This window comes from Pan paniscus, chromosome 1 (genome assembly GCF_029289425.2).
Source record: "Pan paniscus chromosome 1, NHGRI_mPanPan1-v2.0_pri, whole genome shotgun sequence".
Classification (NCBI taxonomy): domain Eukaryota; kingdom Metazoa; phylum Chordata; class Mammalia; order Primates; family Hominidae; genus Pan; species Pan paniscus.
The window spans coordinates 162,191,033-162,212,154 of NC_073249.2; the positions used below are offsets into that span (position 1 = coordinate 162,191,033).

At 39.1% G+C, this 21,122-nt stretch overlaps 1 protein-coding gene across 4 annotated transcripts in view; it reads right to left on the minus strand.

Moving 5' to 3' along the window:
- Positions 1 to 21,122, minus strand: part of CACHD1 (cache domain containing 1) — a 223,169-nt gene that overhangs the window by 25,721 nt on the left and 176,326 nt on the right. For all 4 annotated transcript variants that reach the window (XM_055117831.2, XM_003806933.8, XM_055117842.2 and 1 more), the window contains exons 9-16: positions 19,215 to 19,448; positions 14,953 to 15,102; positions 13,384 to 13,507; positions 12,461 to 12,578; positions 8,391 to 8,559; positions 3,436 to 3,578; positions 2,593 to 2,774; positions 1,083 to 1,193 (exon numbers count right to left, since the gene is read on the minus strand). In XM_055117831.2, coding sequence (XP_054973806.1) covers positions 1,083 to 1,193; positions 2,593 to 2,774; positions 3,436 to 3,578; positions 8,391 to 8,559; positions 12,461 to 12,578; positions 13,384 to 13,507; positions 14,953 to 15,102; positions 19,215 to 19,448 — 1,231 coding nt within the window. The remainder of the gene's footprint in view (positions 1 to 1,082; positions 1,194 to 2,592; positions 2,775 to 3,435; positions 3,579 to 8,390; positions 8,560 to 12,460; positions 12,579 to 13,383; positions 13,508 to 14,952; positions 15,103 to 19,214; positions 19,449 to 21,122) is intronic.

Here is a 21,122-nt window from a genome sequence, read left to right on the forward strand (position 1 = left end):
GGCATCATTACAGGTACCAGTCAAAATATGATCTTTCTTGGTTGCTAGGAAAAAATAGCTATTTGTATAATGAAGGGATTAAAACAATGTGTGTGACTTGCCTCCCCACCAAACATTTCCCTGACATCTGTAGCTTAAATATTGAAACCTTAAAAGCAGGAAGCATAAAGCACTCTAAATATATTTCCAGTGATATTGATATAGCATTCTGGGAAAATCAATTTTCAAAAAGCCTTTTAATTTTTCAAGAGATAGTTTCAAGGACAATTTTTTTTTTTAAAGAAGAAAACCAAACAAACAACTTATTTAATTCTAAAGAGTTAGACTCAAATACAAGAGGCAGTAAGTTTGATATCTTGGTACTTTTTCTTTCTCGCTCTTTTTTTTTTTTTTTTTTTTTTGAGACAGGATCTCACGCTGTCACCCAGGCTAGAGTGCAGCCTCAAACTCCCAGGGTGGTAGCCTCCTGCCTCAGCCTCCTGAGTTACTAGGAATACAAGTGTGCCCTATCATGCCTGATTAATTATTTTATTTTTGTAGAGCCAGGGTCTCGCTATGTTGCTCAGGCTGGTCCGGAACTCCTGGTCTCAAGTGATCTGCCCATCTCAGCCTCTCAAGGTGCTGGGATTACAAGTGTGAGCCAATGAACCCAGCCCGTTTTTCTTCATTAACAATCCTCCTTTTCTTGGGAAACACTCTCTGGCAATCATAATTGTCAGGCTCCTATTGATATTTCTTTCATCAGTTTAAAGTGGATATTTCTTCAAACTGCTCTTTAGACTCCAACATCTTTTCTTTTTCATAAACATCATCATGGCTGCCAAGAACAGGGCTAACAGCCTTTCACTGACTCAGTTTACATGACAACCATGTGAGGTAGGTATCATTCCCATTTTATAGACGGCAGGAGAAAGCTACGGAATTGAAGGTGACAGAAAGAGAAGATGTTCAAATCCCAGCTGGCCTCACTTTAAAGGTCATGCTTCTGCCTCTAAGCCTTGGTGCACATACTCTTCTATTCAGATTTCCAAAATATCCTTGACATATTTAAGAAATGACTATAAAGTTAGTTAAAATATTACCTGGATGAATGAATTGTGTGACTGATTGTCACAACATAACCAGCTCCTCCAACATCTAAGTAAGGACCAGTCAAAGAAATCAACCCTGGATTAGCTACTGCATGGAGATACCTAATGGAGACCAAAGAAAGTCATGTTATTTTATTTTTTATTTTTATTTTTTGAGATGGAGTCTTGCTCTCTCGCCCAGGCTGGAGTGCAGTGGTGCGATCTCAGCTCACTGCAAGCTCCGCCTCCTGGGTACATGCCATTCTCCTGCCTCAGCCTCTCCAAGTAGCTGGGACTACAAGCGCCCGCCACCACGCCTAGCTAATTTTTTGTATTTTTAGTAGAGACGGGGTTTCACCGTGGTCTCGATCTCCTGACCTCGTGATCTGCCCACCTCAGCCTCCCAAAGTGCTGAGATTACAAGCGTGAGTCACCGCACCCGGCCAAGTCATGTTATTTTAAAGTATGCACCTCTACTCTGTAAATTTCAAAGAAAAGTGAGCTTATAAGTCTAAAAATATTTATGATGAATTTTGTTTGTGTTACACTGAAATGCAAAAGGACTCTCATCTTTTGTATCTGACTGTAGCATCAACACAAGTAGTAAAGAGAATCTGAAATTCCTTCTTACTTTAAAAAGAGACACTGAGCTCAGTATATATCTGGGCATTTACTAAGATATGTAGTGTAGTTGTTTTTTTTTTTTTGTTTGTTTGTTTGTTTTTTTTGGTTTTTTTTTGACAGGGTCTCATTCTGTCGCCCAGGCTGGAGTGCAATGGTGTGATCTTGGCTCACTGAAGCCTCAAACTCCTAGGTGTAAGCAATTCTCCCACCTCCGCCTCCTGAGTAGCTGGGACTACAGGTGTGTACCACCACACCCAACTAATGTTTGTATTTTTTTTTTTGTAGAGATGGGGTTTCACTATGTTACCCAGGCTGGTCTTGAACTCCTAGGCTCGAGCAATCCACCTGCCTTGGCCTCCCAAAGTGCTAGGGTTACAGGTAGAGAGATGTTTTAGAGGCTAGGTAGATTTTCTGTTCTTATGTCCAGTTGACTCCCCTGCTATGCTATAGCACATTGTTAGCTCTTGCTTTTGAAAATTAAAGTGAAAAAAAAGCCTAGAAGTAAAAGAATGTTTTTGAATTTGTGTGTTCATTTTTCACAGGTCATACATAAGCTGTAACTTGATTCCATAATCATGTGTAGTAAAATGAAGTCTATCCAGTAGGGACACATTTTGCATAAGGTAGGAATCAAACAAACCACTAGGAATTAAAATGGCCAAGCATGAAGAATTTCAGGCTCAAAATTTCAATGAGGAGATAAAAACATTTTAGATAGAAAAAACTCCACAAAGCTGTTGTTAATGCTGCACTGAAAAAACTATTCAGGAACATTTTTCACCACCACGAAAGTATCTTCTTTAGTTTAATGCCCTGAAGTTGCTTTATTGTATGTACTTACCATGTCTCTCCAGGATTTGGGGGAGAACCTTTGATAACGGAAGCCCCTAAAACTCACCATTGTCTCCTAGTGGGATCAAATGCTTTGTCCATGAGGGAACCAGGATAAATTCTGAGGACGCCATTGGGTGTTGCTATGTAACGGCGGACAATGTAAGTGTTCAGGCTACTCATTTCCATTTGTGTCATCCATTCATCTGTGACGTGGCTGGTAGCCATTACTTCATTTCTGACAGAGAACTGGGAAACAAAGGAAGACATAGCAGGGATCCTTTAAAACTCACATGAAAAGAGAGTGGGCTGCTGGCAGGGCTTCCCAAAGCTCTGTTGCAGAGAAGCCAAGCCGAATTACTTTTTAAAAATCTTTCCACAGCAGATGGATGCAACCAAACTTGGTAAAAATAAAAGCTTGCAGAAATACAGTCAGCAGATGTGTGATCACTCAATTGTTCACCCTACCTAGGCTTTCTGAGTTTAAGAAGAAAAATCCTACAGCGAGTCACTAATATACACATATATACACACTAACCCTAAAGCTTTGTTCCTTAAACTTTATACTTATATTTATCTCGAGAGACAACAGGGGCACTTTACTTCTTCCTCTGGGTAAGACAGGGCTGGGAAAGTTTCACTAGTCTCTAAATCACAACCCTCTAACATCACTGGAAACCCCCAGTGCTTGTAAGGCCTGTAACAGATTCTCCATGTGGCCCATGGGGCTTCTTCATCCATCAGAAGAGTCACTGCTGACCAGCCTCCCCTGGGCCACACACTCTGCAGCTCTCCAGCTGAGAGGCACAGATGCAGAGCTGGGTTTCCTACTTCAAAGGTTCACTGCCAGCACCCCCTGCTGGGCCTGTGGAGGGGGACACCAGAAATGGAGCTCTGCGCCAGCGCTTACTTTGAGGCCCGGGTTAGCAATGAGGCGGGTGTTGTCGCTGAGATAGGCGGTGTAGTGCTCTACCATGCGCTTTGTCTCTGGCTGGCTGAGGTGCTCATAGGGGGAGGAAAAGCTGCCAGCAGACAGCATGATGGTGGGACTTTCTGAAAGAGAAGCAAACAAAGCAGGCCTGAGAATGCGGAGACTCTATCTCATCCCAAACAAAAGCATCACTCGGGCTCTGCCAATCTGTCAGCTATGGTGGCTTAATGTCTTTTTTTTTCCTTTTTTTCTTTTTTTTTTTTTTCAGATGGAGTCTCGCTCTGTGGCCCAGGCTGGAGTGAAGTGGCGCGGCCTCGGATCACTGCCAACTCCGCCTCCTGGGTTCCTGCCATTCTCCTGCCTCAGCCTCCCCAGTAGCTGGGACTACAGGCACCCGCCACCACGCCCGGCTTATTTTTGTATTTTTAGTAGAGACAGGGTTTCACCGTGTTAGCCAGGATGGTCTCGATCTCCTGACCTCGTGATCCACCTGTCTCCTCCTCCCAAAGTGCTGGGATTACAGGCATGAGCCACTGCGCCCGGTGGCGGCTTAATATCTAAAGGGCCACATTCTCTCCCTTCAGGGAGCTTACAGTCCTAAGAATGAACCAGTAAAGACATGCGCCAATAAACACAAGTGCTGGGAGTAGAAATTCTTCAAACTATCTGAGATCTACATATAATATCTTATGAGGAATGAGGGGACAGCTTATGACACACATGAAACCAGTCTGGATTAAAGCCATTTTCTGGCTGTGTGATGTTGGGCAGGTTATAATACATGTAGTGTTTCTCTCATTTGCATAGCAGCAATCTTATAGAAATACGGTGAGAATTCAATGAGTTAATATTTGTAAAGCAAATGAGTATTAACTATTATTCATATTAGTAGTACTATTTAAGAAAGAAAGATGGAACAGTAAAATCAATGCAAAAATCAAATAAAAATTATTCACTCAGTTGGTGGCAGCAAAACTTGACACAAACAAAAGCTTCTAGAAATATAGTAGTTAATATATACATGTTTCATTATTGGTCTGATCGAACAGGAAAATCCTAGTTCTCTATTTAAGATAAAAATTCTCACAATGAATCACAGTGCAAAACAAAAACACTAAATCTTTGTCTTTGAGATTTTCTACCATTCAACCTTATTTTTAAAAGCTTTAGAAAGCATGATCATGTGTCCTATCTCATTTAATCACATAGGGCATCTTCTACTCCTTTTGTTAGTTCTCACACGTCATGTCTTGTCTCCTGGTAGCCTGGTGATCTCTGATTGTGCTGGACATTGCACTTAAAAACTAATCTGTAGAAATAGCTTGAGGCCTAAGAAGATGGGGGATCCTTCTCCAGAGAGGATTGTTGTTTCATCCTGTCCGGTGCCACACTGCAAGATGTAGCAGGTGGGGTGTTGGAAACAGTTCCCAATTAGGAGCCAGGATACTGACCTAAGCACTGCATGACTTCAACTAATCCTATTTCAAAGGCTAATGCTTGAAGTTCCCCAAACCACTCAGATGATAGGAACCCCAAGTCAAGGCCTGATTTAACTTCAGGCCTTCCCCTAAAGATGTAGTCTTTTAGAATCTCTGCCAAAAGCATGTATGTATGTGGGGCTGGGAGTAAAAAATTTATTAGAGTCTTCACCTTTTGTGGACCCTGGATTTGATTTTTGCTTCTCTTCCTTGCCTGAAGTAGCTACTTAAAGCACTGTTTAATTTCACAGCTGTTTCTTCTGGATTGGTAGACATGTGCATTGCAAAAGTGGCTTTGAGTGTTGGCTCTCTTCTCTGGGTTCTTATTTTCTCTGAGATTTTTGCCCAGTAATTCCTCTCTCTCATGTTAGCTCTGATGCTTTCCAAGATTTTAATCCAGGATCATGTTTCAATCCAGGAATTTTATTAAATAGTTGTCCTCAGTAGGTTGGGTTAGAATTACCTAGTCTGCCATTCCCGGAAAACATTAAATAATGTTATGTTTCATTTAATTCTGATGATATCTTCATTGGCTACCCTGGGAGATTATTATTATATTAATTAACCAAAGCAAAGACAGCCAGAGGCTGGAAAAGGTTAGGGTGCCTAGCAGCATGCTGTGGATTCATGTATATATTCTTTTGCAGGCCCTCCATGCAAGGACCTGCCAAAAAGAGAGAGGGTAGTTCCTGAACTCAAAGAAGTTAGGATCTGATTGGAGTGACAAGGAATAAGGAAAATAGAGAAAAATAACAGTGTTAAGAATAACACAATAATATAAGAAGTGTCAAAGGCACCCACTTCAGAGACAGAAGAGTCACCACGGGGCTGGAGTAAAGAGAAGAAGAGGTGGCTTGGGGTCTCTTTTGTAGTGACAGAGACTGGCATTTTAGAAAAGGCTAGTGCAGTAAGATGGGGTGAGCACAAAGAGACAGAAAGAATCAAGATACAGGACCCAAAGCTTTGTGTCTAGGAGGTAGACATGCTTATTTATACACACATATACATATTTAATTGCCTTAGATGATGCACTCTTAAATTTTCTTTGTCTCTTTGTGAACCAAGAAAGATGATGTCCTTCTATCAGCTCACTTGAACACAGGTGACATATATTTAAGACCTGGCCTCTAAACCCCCACATCAATGAAATCAAATGGAAACCACTTCTTTGCCATTGCTTCCCATATTTCCTATTCCCTTTTTATTGTATTTTAATTACCTTGGTTCATTTTCATTGCCAACTGATCCTAACTAAGATGACCTTGATTACCTCTCCACCTTGTCCTGGGGCCTTACCATCAAGGTGAGGAAGGGTGCCAAGACCTCCCAGTGAAAGTCAGACACTGGCCTATGGTCTGCTTGTTAATCATATATGAAATAATTAAGTTCATACATTATCTGAATAATCTCTATGAGGCAGTGCTTGCTGTCCAACTGAAATGCAATGCGATCCACAGATGTAATTTAAAATTTTCCAGTAGCCACATTAAGAAAAGCAAAAAGTGGCTGGGCACAGTGGCGCCTGTAATCCCAGCACTTTGGGAGGCCAAGGTGGGAGGATCACCTGAGGTCAGGAGTCAAGACCAGCCTGGCCAACATGTTGAAACTCCATCTTTACTAAAAACACAAAAATTAGCCAGGCGTGGTGGTGCGCATCTGTAATCCCAGCTAATCAGGCAGCTGAGGCAGAAGAATCACCTGAACCCAGGAGACGGAGGTGGCAGTGAGCCAAGATCGTGCCACTGTACTCCATCCCGGGTGACAAGAGCAAAACTCCCTGTCAAAGTAAAAAATAAATAAAAAAAAAAAGCAAAGCAAAAAGTAGTATTAAATTAATTTTTATAATATGCTTATGGAATCCAGTATATCCACAATAGCATTATAATTTTAACATGTTATCAATATAAAAATTAAGTATGAACTTCACACTTACCATACACCTCAATTTGGATGAGCCATATTTAAAGTGCCCAATAGCTACACGTGGCTAGTGGCTGCCATATTGGAAACTGTAGCTATGGGAGATATGCAAAGGAAATAAAAAATCTAGGCTTGAGCTTCTTTTTCATCAAGAAAACTATTGTACTTTATTGTCTCAAATTTCAAAACAGTGACCTAATTTTCACCAGCAGTAGCTTGCTCACACAGAACTTAAAAGAGGCTTGTACACATCAGTGTTTCAGTAAAGCATTTCTTAAAAATATGAAATTTTTAAACATACTTTTTTGTATAAAAACAAACAAAACCCCAAAGACCAAATCAAAACAAAGAAATATAAAATCCTGCCTTCTTGGATCAACATCACTGGCTCTATCCAAATTGTCAACACTGCTGGGAGGTATCCCAGAAGAGACCACTTAGTCCAGCCTGCTCTTCTGATCTCATGTCCAGGCAGAACTCTCGAGGATGGAATTTAAGGGAGGAACACAAACACGAGTGCTATCATTTGGAATCTAGAGACTGCAGACCTCTAGCCTTGATTTTATTCCCATCTGTTCCCCTTCTTCTCAGTTGGCCAGTTGTGTGATGATTCTTCGTTATTAACTGCTTTGAACCCTAAGTCTTTTCAACAGTGAAAAAGAGAATATCTGTTTTACTGTACTGTCAGTATACTGTGGTTTGGTGACAACATAGACCACGAATGCCTAGTATGTGTCTGGCACATGGCAGAGCAGAGGTGCATGGGTCAAATCTCAGCTTTGCTATATTTTATGTTATCTGGGGGAAAATTATCTTTGGTAAACCCAAATCAATCACATGTCAACTCAGGTGAAAAATAAAAAACATCTGGTACATAATAAATGTAAATTCCTTTTTGCTTCCTTTGAATTATCTTCGAATTCCTAAGCCCTTTTGAAGATAGGAATCTGTGGTAGATTACTGCTGATATGCTACATAGATTCCTTTGGAGGCCTTTTACTGTTATTCTACCCCACCCCACCTCAATATCCCCATACTTACATGTTTACCTTTAATGGGCTGTATCTGTGCCTCTCTCTATGGACTTTGGGCTACTGAAAACTCTGTACCTAGCACTAGAAGAAAGTTGAAAGTGACTAAGAAATGTGAAAGTTGAGCTCTCTTTAGAGTCTGGGCAAACTCTATTGGTGTAATTTATACTCCAGAGACCCCCTAGAAGACCAGGCTGAAGTTAAAACTTCACTCAACATCAAACTTGTCTTTTTTGCCTTCCTTGTCCTGTTTTTCTCACTTCTTCACTGGTTTCTCAAAGCCCATCCTGTATAAATCGCGAGCACACAAAACCTTGTCTCAGAGTCTGCTAGACGATCTGATTTGAGGCCAGGCTTCAAATTGTTTTCATATTTGTATCCCCAAACCAGCTGACTCTGCAGGCATTCAGTATCTTTTTTGGAGGGGTGGGGTGGATGGTATTCAAAAGGATATTTACAGTGAGCTGCTAAGAGTAAGAATGTGAAGGAAGTGTAAGGGCTTTACCTAGGGTTGCCAGCTGTTTGAAGTGGAGGCAAGCACTGGGCTGGCCAAGGAGATCCAGCCGGTGGTACAGCAGCTTGCTGCTGGGAACAGTGTTGAGGTTCTTCAGTTGTTTCACAGGTATTTCTGGTTGTATCACCACAATACACAGAATAAAGGAAGTGTCTTGTACCTGTAAAAATCAATAAAGAATTTCTGACCTAGAAAATGAGGGTTCCATGGGGACAGGGACTTTGCATACATTATTTTCTACTGCCTCTACCTTCTATCTTCACATGGAAGGTATTCATTAAATATAGGATGAATGAATGAAGACATGAGGATAGGGTGATAGAAGGTATCTAATTTTGTATTTTCTGTTTTCTTTTCTTGTTGAGGAGACCTGAAGTATGTAACAGAAAATCATGGGGCTAACGAAAGGATAAGAAAGGAGTCCCTTTGAAACTGTGACCCTAGTCTTTTTTTGCTAATGTGGGTTAATGAGCACAAGCTAGAACAGGACATAATAATATAACACTTATTTCTATTTGGATTTGAAATGCACTTAAAAATACATAATTGGTTTTGCAATAAGTGTTCTGAGAATTGACTATTTTTCAAGCCAGTAGTGAATTCTCACTTTAAAAGAAAGGACTGAGGAGCAGCCAATACAGAATCCAGTTCATTCATTCTATTCCAACGAATGCTTTCTCTTCTCCTGGTTGGAAATGACCAACATCACTACTTAAACTCATGAAAAACACAAATCCTATGGCATCCCTGCAGAGTCAGCCTGATTTGTCATTGCAGACCATGGTAGGCAAGTATGCCATAGCTTAAGTCTAACTTATTAAGCTCATATGTAGAAACAGTAGTATTTTCAGATTCACTTTGTGCCTAGAAATGGATGCTTCAACAAAATTTAGTGGGGACAATGTCCACCACAGAATCAAAAGCCAATCTACCTAGTTCTAGCCACTTGAGAAAGACTTAAAAGTAAAAGAAATTTCTCGATTATTATCCTATTAGAAGAAAGACTGAACCTATTTAAAGATGGTTTATAAATAAATGAAGAAGTTGATGACTAGCGAAATCAGAACTAAAGAACGGTGCCTTATAAAGCAGCTCATGTGACTTACTTAGTGAAATAAAAGTAAAAGATGAAGGATAAAATTTTAACTAGGCAGGTTAGAGTTAAGTGAAATTTAGGATTTGTGAGGATGGTTGCAGACTCTTAAACACAGAAGCAATTTGCATCTTCCTGGAATTGCTTTCAAGTACTGCTGGCAAAGATATTCAATTAGATTAACAAATTTAATCCTTTTCCTCCATTCCCCAAATTATAAATTGACAAGGTGCTCTGAAGTGGCATTTACTATTTTCTCTCTTTTCAATCTCACAGTCATCTTTTAAGTTTGTTTTCCTATGTTGTGTGTTCCAAGGAACCAAAAGACAAAACCCTACCAGAATGACTAGAAAATAATTTTATAATTGGGTCTATTCTGTAAGAGAAAAATAAAGTTACCGTAAGCTTCTAAAAGTAGCACTTTATAAACAGTTCTTAGGAAAGCAGATTTCAATATAGGTCTTTCTGTCATGTTCTTAGCTGAAAAAAATAGTCTCTACATTAAAAGGAACTCTATTTCTAGAAGGGCTCTCTATGGGTTGGGAGTGGGTTTTTTTTCACTGATTATAACATGGGATCCATGTTTTGAAGTGAAGCAGGCCTGTGTAACATGGGAACATGTGAATACCTTCTAATAGTCAGTACTTCTATCAGAGCAAACAGCCTCCTAAAGTGCTAAAAAATGCACTTGGGTTACACAGTGATGGAGTAATCTCTTAATGCTGCTAACATAATCTCTCAAGTTATATTTAAATTAATTCAGTGAAATAATCCCTCAATATCTGCTATATCTATGAGTGCTAAGCAGTTTAGGCAATTGTCCTTAGGATAAGCTAACTCTATTTGGATTATATTAGAAGAAACCATTATATTTTTTAGGACAAGATAAGTATCTACCCTCCTCCCCAACAAAGTAACTAAAGAGATCTTAAAAATATTTGCCCTTATTACTGGGTAACCAGCCTAGCCTTTTTTTTTTTAAGTCTCCAATCTCATTATTTATTATCTCCTTAAGTTTTCACTTACAGGGATCTGCTCAACAATTTTAGAACTCGGAGAAAGCTAACACTGCTACCTGAAGTGACTACATGATTACTACCTCGAATTTGCCTAAGAAGAATAACCAGAATTTACTAGCATTGTCGAAAAAAACCCCACAAACATTGAGGCTCTTTACTGTATCAAGAAGGTCACACAAATGCCTACATTTCCTTCTTTCCCTTTTAATGCCAGCAACCATGCAGATATTTTCCCAGGATGTAACTGAGTTGCTTTCAATCAGAATATGTTGGAGGTAAACAAGCTCTAATTTCAAACACAAAAGTCTGTTTTCTAATTGAGAATTTTGGTGGCCGGCTCACCCTTTCTGATATGAAAATTAAATAATTTATCTTTAAAAATGATGTAAATATAAGGGCAGATGGTGCTATCATTCTAAAGAAAAATCTGAAAATAAGTCAGCTAAGAGAATTTCAAAATAGGCTTTGACCTTCCTCAAATGTGTATTACCAAACAACAAACTACCAGTAGAATTAGGCTTGTAAACATAAGTTTCTCAAATAGTTTCATGTATTAATTTGTTTGCTTCATTTGCATTTTAGTAATTGCTATTGCCATGATGATACTTTAAGAACCAAACAAGAAGGTTGGAAGAGACTCCTGCCTAAAGGCATTCTGGCTACTCCCAATTCCTATCTTTCCTGATCCAACTGATACAGGCACAGACACTGTATCGAGTTGCTGTTTGTCTGCATCCACCACTAGGCTCGATGCTCTGTGAAGGCAGAGAGAGTGTCAATCTTCTTTATCCTTCTTAGTACACAGAAAATGTTCAATAAGTAGTTTGTAAAGGGATGATTAAATGGATCTATTTGGAGTCAACAGGTTAAACATCAGATTTGTCCATCCAAGAAAAATCTCATGTATGACTGCATTTTATGTTCAGCGATTAAAATTTGATGATAAAAGTAAAACTCTACTCCCCTTTTGGTCAGTTATAGTATTTAGGGTCCTTCAACAGCACTGCTATGCTACATTGGGAAGGAAGAGGAGAGAAGAGAAACACAGGTAACATGAACAGTGTGTGTTAGATCCGCTTTCTCTATGATTCTTTGAAGCCTGGTGTCTGAAAGAATCTGGTAAGAGAAAGCAGAAATGGGTGCCACAAGTTATGGCCAAACTATCCATCTGCTTGTGTTGAACATGAATAATCCAATTTCTAATCTAAAATTTTCTTTTCCTTAGAGAATGTCGGAAGGTACTTATGCTTTCATGTCTCCTTTTAAACTCCCAACCTCCACAATCTGAGTTGAACTGAAAAAAACCAACTGGATGTAATCTAAATGTGCATTAATGGGGACTGTTTAAAGAAATTTGGGTTATCTACACAATGCAATCCTATATAGCCATTAAAGCCATGGGTGAGCGTATACACACACACACAAATATATATACCTGCCTGTATATACACATTTTCTGGAAATTGATCTAAGTGGCTACTTATGGGGAATGAAAAGTCAAAGGAAGGAAGGAAGTAGATAGTTTTGGTGCTAGCATGGCTCACTGCAGCTTCAACCTCTCAGGCTTAAGCAATCCTCCCACCTCAGACTCCTGAGTAGCTGGGAATACAAGCATGTGTCACCACGTCTGGCTAATTTTTACATTTTTTTATAGAGATGGGGTTTTGTTATGTTGTCCAGGCTGGGCATAGTTTACTTTCTACTTTACATCCTTTTATATGGTTTGATGAATTCATCATGAACAATTATCAGTTTTATAAACAAAAAAGGAAAAATAATTATACAACATCTGTGGAATGTCTTCTTTCCCAATCACTTTAAAAACTGATTAGTCACATTATGAGACAAATTATCAGACCCAAGTGCCACCCCCTGCCTGAGAATTCCAACATGAAGAAGAGCACTGTACCCTGTAGCTCTTCAAGCAAACACAACTTCCTCTCACTCACCATCTTCCAGGCATAGCTAACATTGTAGGCTTCCTTTCCAGTTTCTCTCAGCTTGTTTATGTGCCAAGACAGGGATGAGTTCACAGGGACTGCGATAATCTGGCTGCCCAGAGGGAGGCTGTGTTGGCAAACAGAATTAAATATTTCAGGCAAAAGATAAAATTAAGCACTTAATTAAAGGCAAGGAAGAAGCTGTTGAGTCAATGGCCACCTCCTGATTTTGAATACCAAAGAAGCTCATCAGTTTTGAAAGAGATAATGTGAGATTTTCAATTGCGTAAAAGCATTATGTCAGCTCTGCATTAAAAACATTCCTTACTCTCCATCCTTGCTCCCCAACTCTAATTCTTTCCAGAGACTAACTTGTCTCAAATCACTCAGTCATTAATTTTCAACCAATGAGCACAAAGACCCATTCCTCTACAGGTTACCATCTGCCAAAATAATGTATCACAGTTGGAAAAGATCCAATCTGTTTTTTATTTGAAGAAAAAACAATGTATAAGATTGTGCTGTCAACTTGGAATGGACGCTACTTTGCCAGGCTATTTTTTGGCAAATGCAACAAAGCTGGTCCTCAACTTAGCCTTTTATTTTGCCAACATTTTTCAATTTGGTATCATTGGAACTTTTTTTGAAAATGCGATGAAATATATCTGATTTTACAATGAAAGTCAATGTGAACATAAAATTTGATTTACAAGACATTATCGTCAAATAATAGTTCTAAGAGACCTTATCTGTGATACAAAGTAAGCAAAATCTTGGGTGCTATTCTTACGGAAACATTACTGAGAATACTTTTGATAACATTAAAATAATTTATACACTTGTTTTATACTCTGTAGTAAATACTCGTATGTGGCTTTGATGGGTCCCATCCTCAGAGAAAAACAATCCTATGACCCTCACCTTTTCCTTACCTTAGGATATTTTGCCGAACTAATTCAAATTTTGGAATATTTTCATAATGTATGATGTCAGTATGAAGTGGGGGCTCTGACAATAAATATGGCCTGGTAAGAGATGGGTGCATAAGTGTATATCCTGCAATAAGAAAACAAAATGCATGTTAATAAGAAACATGTTGTAGGAAGTTCTGAATCACTGTTTTGAAATATGGGGTACTCTCGGCTGGCTGCCCGATACTCAACTTCTCATTCTGCAACTCACCAGTCCAATAAAAACTGAACCTGTTTTATATGTACTTACATAAAACTCTTGAGGCGTGGAAAGATGTCTTAAATTATCAAACATCTGTCTCATCAAGAGTATTTTGGAGGTATTGGTTGTTTTGTTGTTTTATAAAACATTCTAATCTACCACATAAATCTTAATGCCAATAAATCTAAGATAACAATTTAATAAAAAAAAGATCCAAAGGATGACATTCTTCTTCTTTTTTTTTTTTTTTTAACTTCTTTTAACTTCAGGGGTACATGTGCAGGTTTATTATATAGGTAAGCTTGTGTCACGGGGGGTTTGTTGTACAGATTATTTTGTGACCCAGGTACTAAGCATAGCACCCAATAGTTATTTTTTCTGCTCCTCTCCCTCGTCCCGCTTTCCACCCTTAGGTAGCCTCAGTGTCTGTTGTCCTCCTCTTTGTGTCCATGTGTTCTCATCATTTAGCTCCCACTTATAAGTGAGAACATGCAGTATCTGTTCCTGAGTTAGTTTGCTAAGGATAATGGCCTCCAGCTCCATCTGTGTTTCTGCAAAGGACATGATCTCATTCTTTATTTATGGCTGCATAGTATTCCATATGTACCACATTTTCTTTATCCAGTCTACCACTGAGGGGCATTTAGGGTGATTCCATGTCTTGGCTATTGTGAATAGCACTGCAATGAACATACAGGTGTCTTTATGATAGAACGATTGACATTCCTTTGGGTACATATATACATCCAGTAATGGGATTGCTGGGTCAAATGGTAGTTCTGTTTTCATCTCTTTGAGGAATCATCACACTGCTTTCCACAATGGCTGACCTAATTTACATTCCCACTAAGAGTATTCAAGTGTCCCCTTTTCTCTGCAACCTTGCCAGCATCTGCTATTTTTTGACTTTTTAATAATAGGCATTCTGACAGGCGTAGGATGGCATCTCATTGTGGTTTGGATCTGCATTTCTCTAATGATCAGGGATACTGCGATTGTTTTCATAGGCTTGTTGGCTGCATTATTTCTTCTTTAGAAAAGTTATCTGTTCATGTCAAAGGATGACATTCTATGTGTCATTCAATCCTCCAGTCTAATTTCCTGATGTTACAAATAACTGTTCCCTACCCCTCAAAGAACATAGAAACACATGTGTAATTTGGAGATCCACTCTGCCATCTTTACGGTGTTCTACTACAAATGAGCAATCTTAGTCACAATGCTCTTCTTTACACTATCATTTTCCTATTTTGTTTGTAGAATATCTATACCTTATTTTCTTTAGGTTTCTAAAAAAGTATTCTTAGGATGAACATTTAGCAGATTACCTTTGTCGTCTATGAGAAAAGTATAGGAAGCCAAAGAGTCTTGGTAATACGTCACGTCTTCAAGAATGTAAGCCAGATTCACGTCCACACCTACAATTCCCAGAAGTAGGTTTCCAAAATAACAGGGTTTACTCACAGTCATTATCAAACCTATGGGTTAAAAACAAAATAAATCTAAAGACCAGCAGAGAAGGAATTGGACAAAGACTGGAACTGTGCTCCGGTGAATCATGAAGGCTTCTATCAGCTGTCTCAATTTTGTTTGGAAGAAAAGTTTCCCATGTGGTCCAGTAATCAAGCATTGCCTTTGCAGACAGCCTAATAAATGAGTTAGAGTGGGAGGGAAAGAGCGTCCTTTGGCAGCTCAGATAGCGCAGTTAATTTAAAAGGAGGCAATTTCTATGTTTTCCACTACTTTTTCACCTAAAAAGATAAGACCTTCCAGATCAGTGCAAAACATCAGCAACACTAAATACATTTTTCTATTTTGTGAAGCAGTTAGATTCAGCTGAACTTGAAAGATCAATGGACAATGAATCTAAAAACTGTACTTAATAGTCCAGCTGTACCCCTTTTGTATTGTACAGGTGACAATGGATATAACTACTCTGAGCCTTGGTTCACACATCTGTTTACTTTTTTAATTTTAATATTTCGAGATGAGGTCTCACTCTGTCACCCAGGTTGGAATGCAGTGGTGCGATCATAGCTCATGGTGGCCTCAACTGCCTGGGCTCAAGTGATCCTCCCTCCTCAGTCTCTCAAGTAGCTGGGACTATGGGGATGAGCCACTGTGTCTGGCTCACACATCTGTTTAAAGGACACAGCATTAACTGCTTTACTGATTTCTAGGAAATGTTAGATCAAAAGAGACTATGGATAAAGGAATGCTTAAAAGGTATTATTACTATACCCCATTAATGCATCCTTTAAAAAAAGGTGAAAACAAGGGGAAAAAATTTAGAAAGGTACAGTATCTGAACATACAGAACTTCAAGCAGCTGAAGGAGAAATTAAGTTTCCAAAGGAATGTATTTCCAGTCATTCGGGCCAGGAGTTCCTAAATTTTTATGTAAGGGGTCAGACAGGAAATATTTCAGGCTTTGTGGGCTACACAGTCTCTAGTTCATAATTTTTGTTGTTGTTTTTTTTTTTTTAAATAACCTTTTCAAAATATAAAGACCGTATTTAGGTAACAGGCCATTAAAAACAACAACAACAATAAGATAATTAGGGAAAGGGCAAAGCACACAGGAGGAAAATGTAGAAAGAGAGGTGGGTCAATGCATGGCCCCGAGATCCTCCTGGCTTCCCTGCTGGGTTTGGTAAGTTGTGCCACGTCTCGGAATGAGACTCTCCATGCATCAGATGGCTGGGGTGGGGGGGCGGGGAGGTGAGATAAAATGATCTTTACGATCCCCAACAATTTCACAATCCTATGGCTCTAAAGAAAACTCTAAACAAAAAGATGGATTGTTTATCTTTATCTTGATTTTGTTTTTTCCTGCGCTTGATGTCTATCAGCCTATCAGAAAGTCATTCTTCTAGAAACCCCCAGGAAAGGGATTTAAAACTCCTGAAGGCTTCTACAAAGAATGAGCTTCTACACAGAGAATTGCATATGATGTCCACTTGAGGTATTATCGAGTTGCTATGGTTGCATAGGCCAACTAAATGCATCACTTGATAGGAAGAAGTGGATACATCACTGAAAAAGCGTCCGAAAAGTCATGCAACGGGTCTCTATTTTGGTTTCAAAAGCATTTTTTAAGCAGTTCACATTTAGAATGCTATCTGTTTTAAAATGTTTAAAAATAACAGGTATTTAAGAAGGTTTTAGAAATGCATTTTGGAGAAGGTTTTTCCCAGGTCTCCCAGGATAAATAGGTTGTAAGCGGCAGCAGCAGGCTGTGAGGACCAGCATGCAGACAGAGGTCACAATCTGCCCACCACAGTCCCCTGAGCTTTAGTCTAGGATTAAAGCCATTTTCATAGATCAGTAAAGTACAACAGAAATACTCTGTGACTGAGATGCCTGCTCGCTTCAAATTTCTGTTCTCCTCTGGACAGGTTGAGAACAAAGTCTTAAAAAAGAAACACAATCTTACTTTTCAATTATCAACTGGGACAGAAGACTCTTGATCCCATTATGGCAAATAAAGTATGCTAAGCTCCTGTTATACTGACAAAATCCTCAATCACTCTCTGTACTTTAACCTAAAGCACATAGATTTACTTTTTAAAAAGAAATATGTTCGGTAACTGATATTTTAATCTGTGTAGGTTTTGAATTAGAGCCACATAAACATGGGTTTCCCTAGAATCAAGCCTCATGTCATGGAGTCAGAGGATGTGTCACTCAATAATTCTAGGGACTGAAAACACAAAGATGAAAAGACAGACACACTCTAGCAGAGGAATTCAATAGATCTGCAAACCAATCACTGAAATCCACTGCACAGGATTCATAACACAGGCCCCAAGGAGCAAAATTTGGATGGTATCAGGCAACAGGTGGCCAAAGTTCTACATGTGATTTGGTTTAAAGCATTCAGCGTAGCTCTCTGGATTTAGGAGGGAGTTCCACTCTACCTGATACCACTATTAGTAATAGAATTTGGCTATATAATCTGAGTTTGTGAAAAACTCGATCTCTATGTCATCCTTTGTCCCTTTCACACAGTATTAACGGGAATTACTGATTTGTCTTTCTCTTATCAGACTTACAAGCTTACTGAGGGTAGGAGGTGAGCCTCACTCATCACTGCCTGGCACAATGCTTGGCTGGCACTCAGTAATGTAAGCTACATGCATAAAAGGTAACTTGCATTCAGGACTTCATATTTTCACTAAAAAGGGAAATAACCTTATCTAAAAGTGGGAGTTTCCATTCTATATACATCTGTAGTCCCTGACAGTAATAGGAGTGATTAAAAAAAGCAAGGCTGGGGATGGTGGCCCACACCTGCACTTTAGGAGGCAAAGGTGGGAAGACTGCTTGAGGCCAGGAGATCGAGGCTGCAGTGAACTATGATCACACCACTGCATTCTGGCCTGGGTGAGACAGGCCCTGTCTCTTTAAAAATAAAAATTGAGACATAATGCCAGTTGGCTTATTTCTTCCTTATAGAAAGAGAATGTCTACCTAGTTTCTAGAAAACACCTTCTCTATAGGCTTGTTACATTTTACACGTGAGTTAAAAAAAAAATCCGTATTTGTAAGAGTTCCTAGCTAACAAAACATAAATATAATATCTCAAATGGCAATGGTGTCTGTCTGGCTAATAATTAGCTACTTCTTCAATTTTCTTCTGTCAAGGAAGGAGAAAGGGGAGGATATAGAGAAAAGGATAAGTAAGAACATGGAGGAGGAAAAGAAAAAGATTGTGCTTTTACTAAAAATATACTGTTAGTCAGGCATTGTTCTAGATGTTTTATTATTATTGCATTTAATCTTCACAACTGCCTTGAGGAAAATGTTGTATTTTCTGTTATATTTTCCAGATTCTATTTTATAGGTCAGGAAATTGAATCCTGTGAAGGTTCAGTACTTTACTCAACATCCTGTTATGGGTAACTTAGGCATCAGGATGATGGTGATGCTGATGTTAGTAATAATAACAATGATAACAACAAAGGTAAAATACATTTAATAAATGAAATAAAAACAGTAATTATAACTGAATGGTATGCCGGTCATGTGTTATCATAGATTTTATAATATCTAGGTAATCCTAGATTAACTAGATAATGACAGGTCATATATGTTATCTAGTTAATCCTAATAATCTGAAAGATTTACTATCCCATTTTACAGGTGACCAAATGGAGAATTAACACCATTAGATAACTTACCAAGGACAACACCTCAAGTGGAAGAATGGAATTTGAAAGCCCATCTGAGGCCAGGCCCATGTTTGTGCGACAATGCCACGTTGCCTTGTCTCTGAGGCTGAATCCTCAGCACTTCTGAGCTTCATTTCCCATGTGCCATGACACAAAGCTACCCTTTAGTTCTAATTCACAAACTTTTGGATATTCGAGAATCCTCACAAAGCCTCCCCAGAGCATACATCCATTATGTGTACTATGGCCAGGGTAATAAGGAAGAACCTGGGCTGGAGATTTCTGCTGTACAATACAGAGATATAGGACAGGTGGCAGGGGTGCTAAGAAACCCTATGATCCTGAGAAAGAGGTGCCCATTTCTATCCGCCCAGTTCTTTTCCCCTTCCTTTAACAGGACGTTTATCCAAACTCACCATCTCCCATCTCATCAGAGAAGGGCAGGCTGAAGACGGCTTCATCAATCATCCGGTTGGGAAGGTTTGTGTAGAACCTGCCCACTGTGGTCTCCAGGTTGCTCAACTGATTCAGCACCATCATGCTGCCCTTAATCACAGGCAAGGCCGTCCGGTCTGGCACACCGTACTTCCCTGAATTCTGTTCGGCTAGATCCCTCAGAAAAGCCAGCTCTTTCAAACCAGTCACCCCATCTAAAATGGAAAGCCGAGAGAAGACCACGGAAAGCAAAATGGTTTATATCCATTCAACCTCTTGCCATTTAGATCAAATACGGGCATGGATGAGGTCTTGTAATACCAAAGGGGTTTTTGCAGAGACCACATGGACTCTGGACACAAATACCAGTTCCTGCTGAGGAAACAAAGCCTGAGGCATAGTCTTTCCTGAAATAGTCAAGAGGGGAAAGGGACTCTTCACAGGGCAATAATGAGAAACAAATGAGCAAATAAAGGAGTCCCATTCAGTAAGAATGTGTCCTCCCCAAAAGTTAATTATAAAATGAAAATTCATTTTCTGCATTTAATATTTAAAAGCAAAAGTAATAATTAACACGTCTGCATTTAATTTAATGTAGTAGATGAAACTGTAAGAGTTTTAAAGAACAGAGGGTGATCCTTTCATTCCTTACTTCTTCACCTATAAAACCACTTGCCAAAGTCTAGCTGCCATGCAACTAAATGAAAGAATTATCGATTGCATTTACTGATGCCTCCAAACCCTGTTTCTTTAAGCTCATTTTAATTATAAACATATTCATGCTTGATATTATTAGGATAATACTGAATTTGATTTACTTAATACAAATTTTTTACATTTAGAGGGTTTTGAAAACTTTGTACAAAATTTAGGCATACTGGGATGTATTATTCTACAACATCTGTAATTTATAGCACAAAAGTAAATTTAATACACTTTTTTTTTTTTTTTTAGTTTGCTATTGTTGGAACATAGTCAAAAGGATTAGAAACTGATTGCATATGGGGACTGTTGTAAACGAATTCAGAATGATTTCAGTCACTACTGAGATTCTACCACTGCCTTTTTAAAAGGTTTTGTCTCATGTTCTTGCAGATTTCAATACCAAACCATGAACTATTCAGTCATTAAAAAGAATCTGAAGCTTTCATGGTTCATCTACCACATATGTCTTTAGCATTTCTACATAAAGAGTGTACATACTTGTAGCACTGGAAGTCCACTTCTAAAATCATGGCAGAATAAAATAAATATTAATTTCTTTCTCCCACCCCCCACCTTTTTTTGAGACAGTTTCCCTCTGTCACCCAGGCTGGAATGCAGTGGTGCAATCTTGGCTCACTGCAACCTCCACCTCCTGGGTTCAAGCGATTCTCATGCCTCAGTCTCCCGGGTAGCTGGGATTACAGGCATACACCACCATGCCTGGCTATTTTTTTTGTATTTTTGGTAAAGACGGGGTTTCACCATGTTGGCCAGGCTGGCCTCGAACTCCTGGCCTCAAGTGATCTGCCCACCTTGTCTCCCAAACTGCTGGGATTACAGGCGTCAGCCACCATGCCTGGCAAATCATTTCTTTCTTAAAACACATTATATTTAAATAAACTTGGCTTTTGCTCCACTCATGCAATGCTAAAGGAAAGGAAAAAATACCTGGGCCAAATTAAGTCAGAATCAGATTACTGTTCCCTTTGCACGGCACAGAGCTGAGATGGGGAGTGAGGGGTACACTCCAGAGTAAAAGTTAACACCAAAGACACGATTGGTACCTGACCTTATATCCTTGAGAAGCTCACAGAAGTAAAACAATAAAAGAAGAAAACTCGAGCAATAACTGAATTTCCCTTCTTTGTCATGTATTGCTTGAGTCTCTCAAAACATAAAAGTGA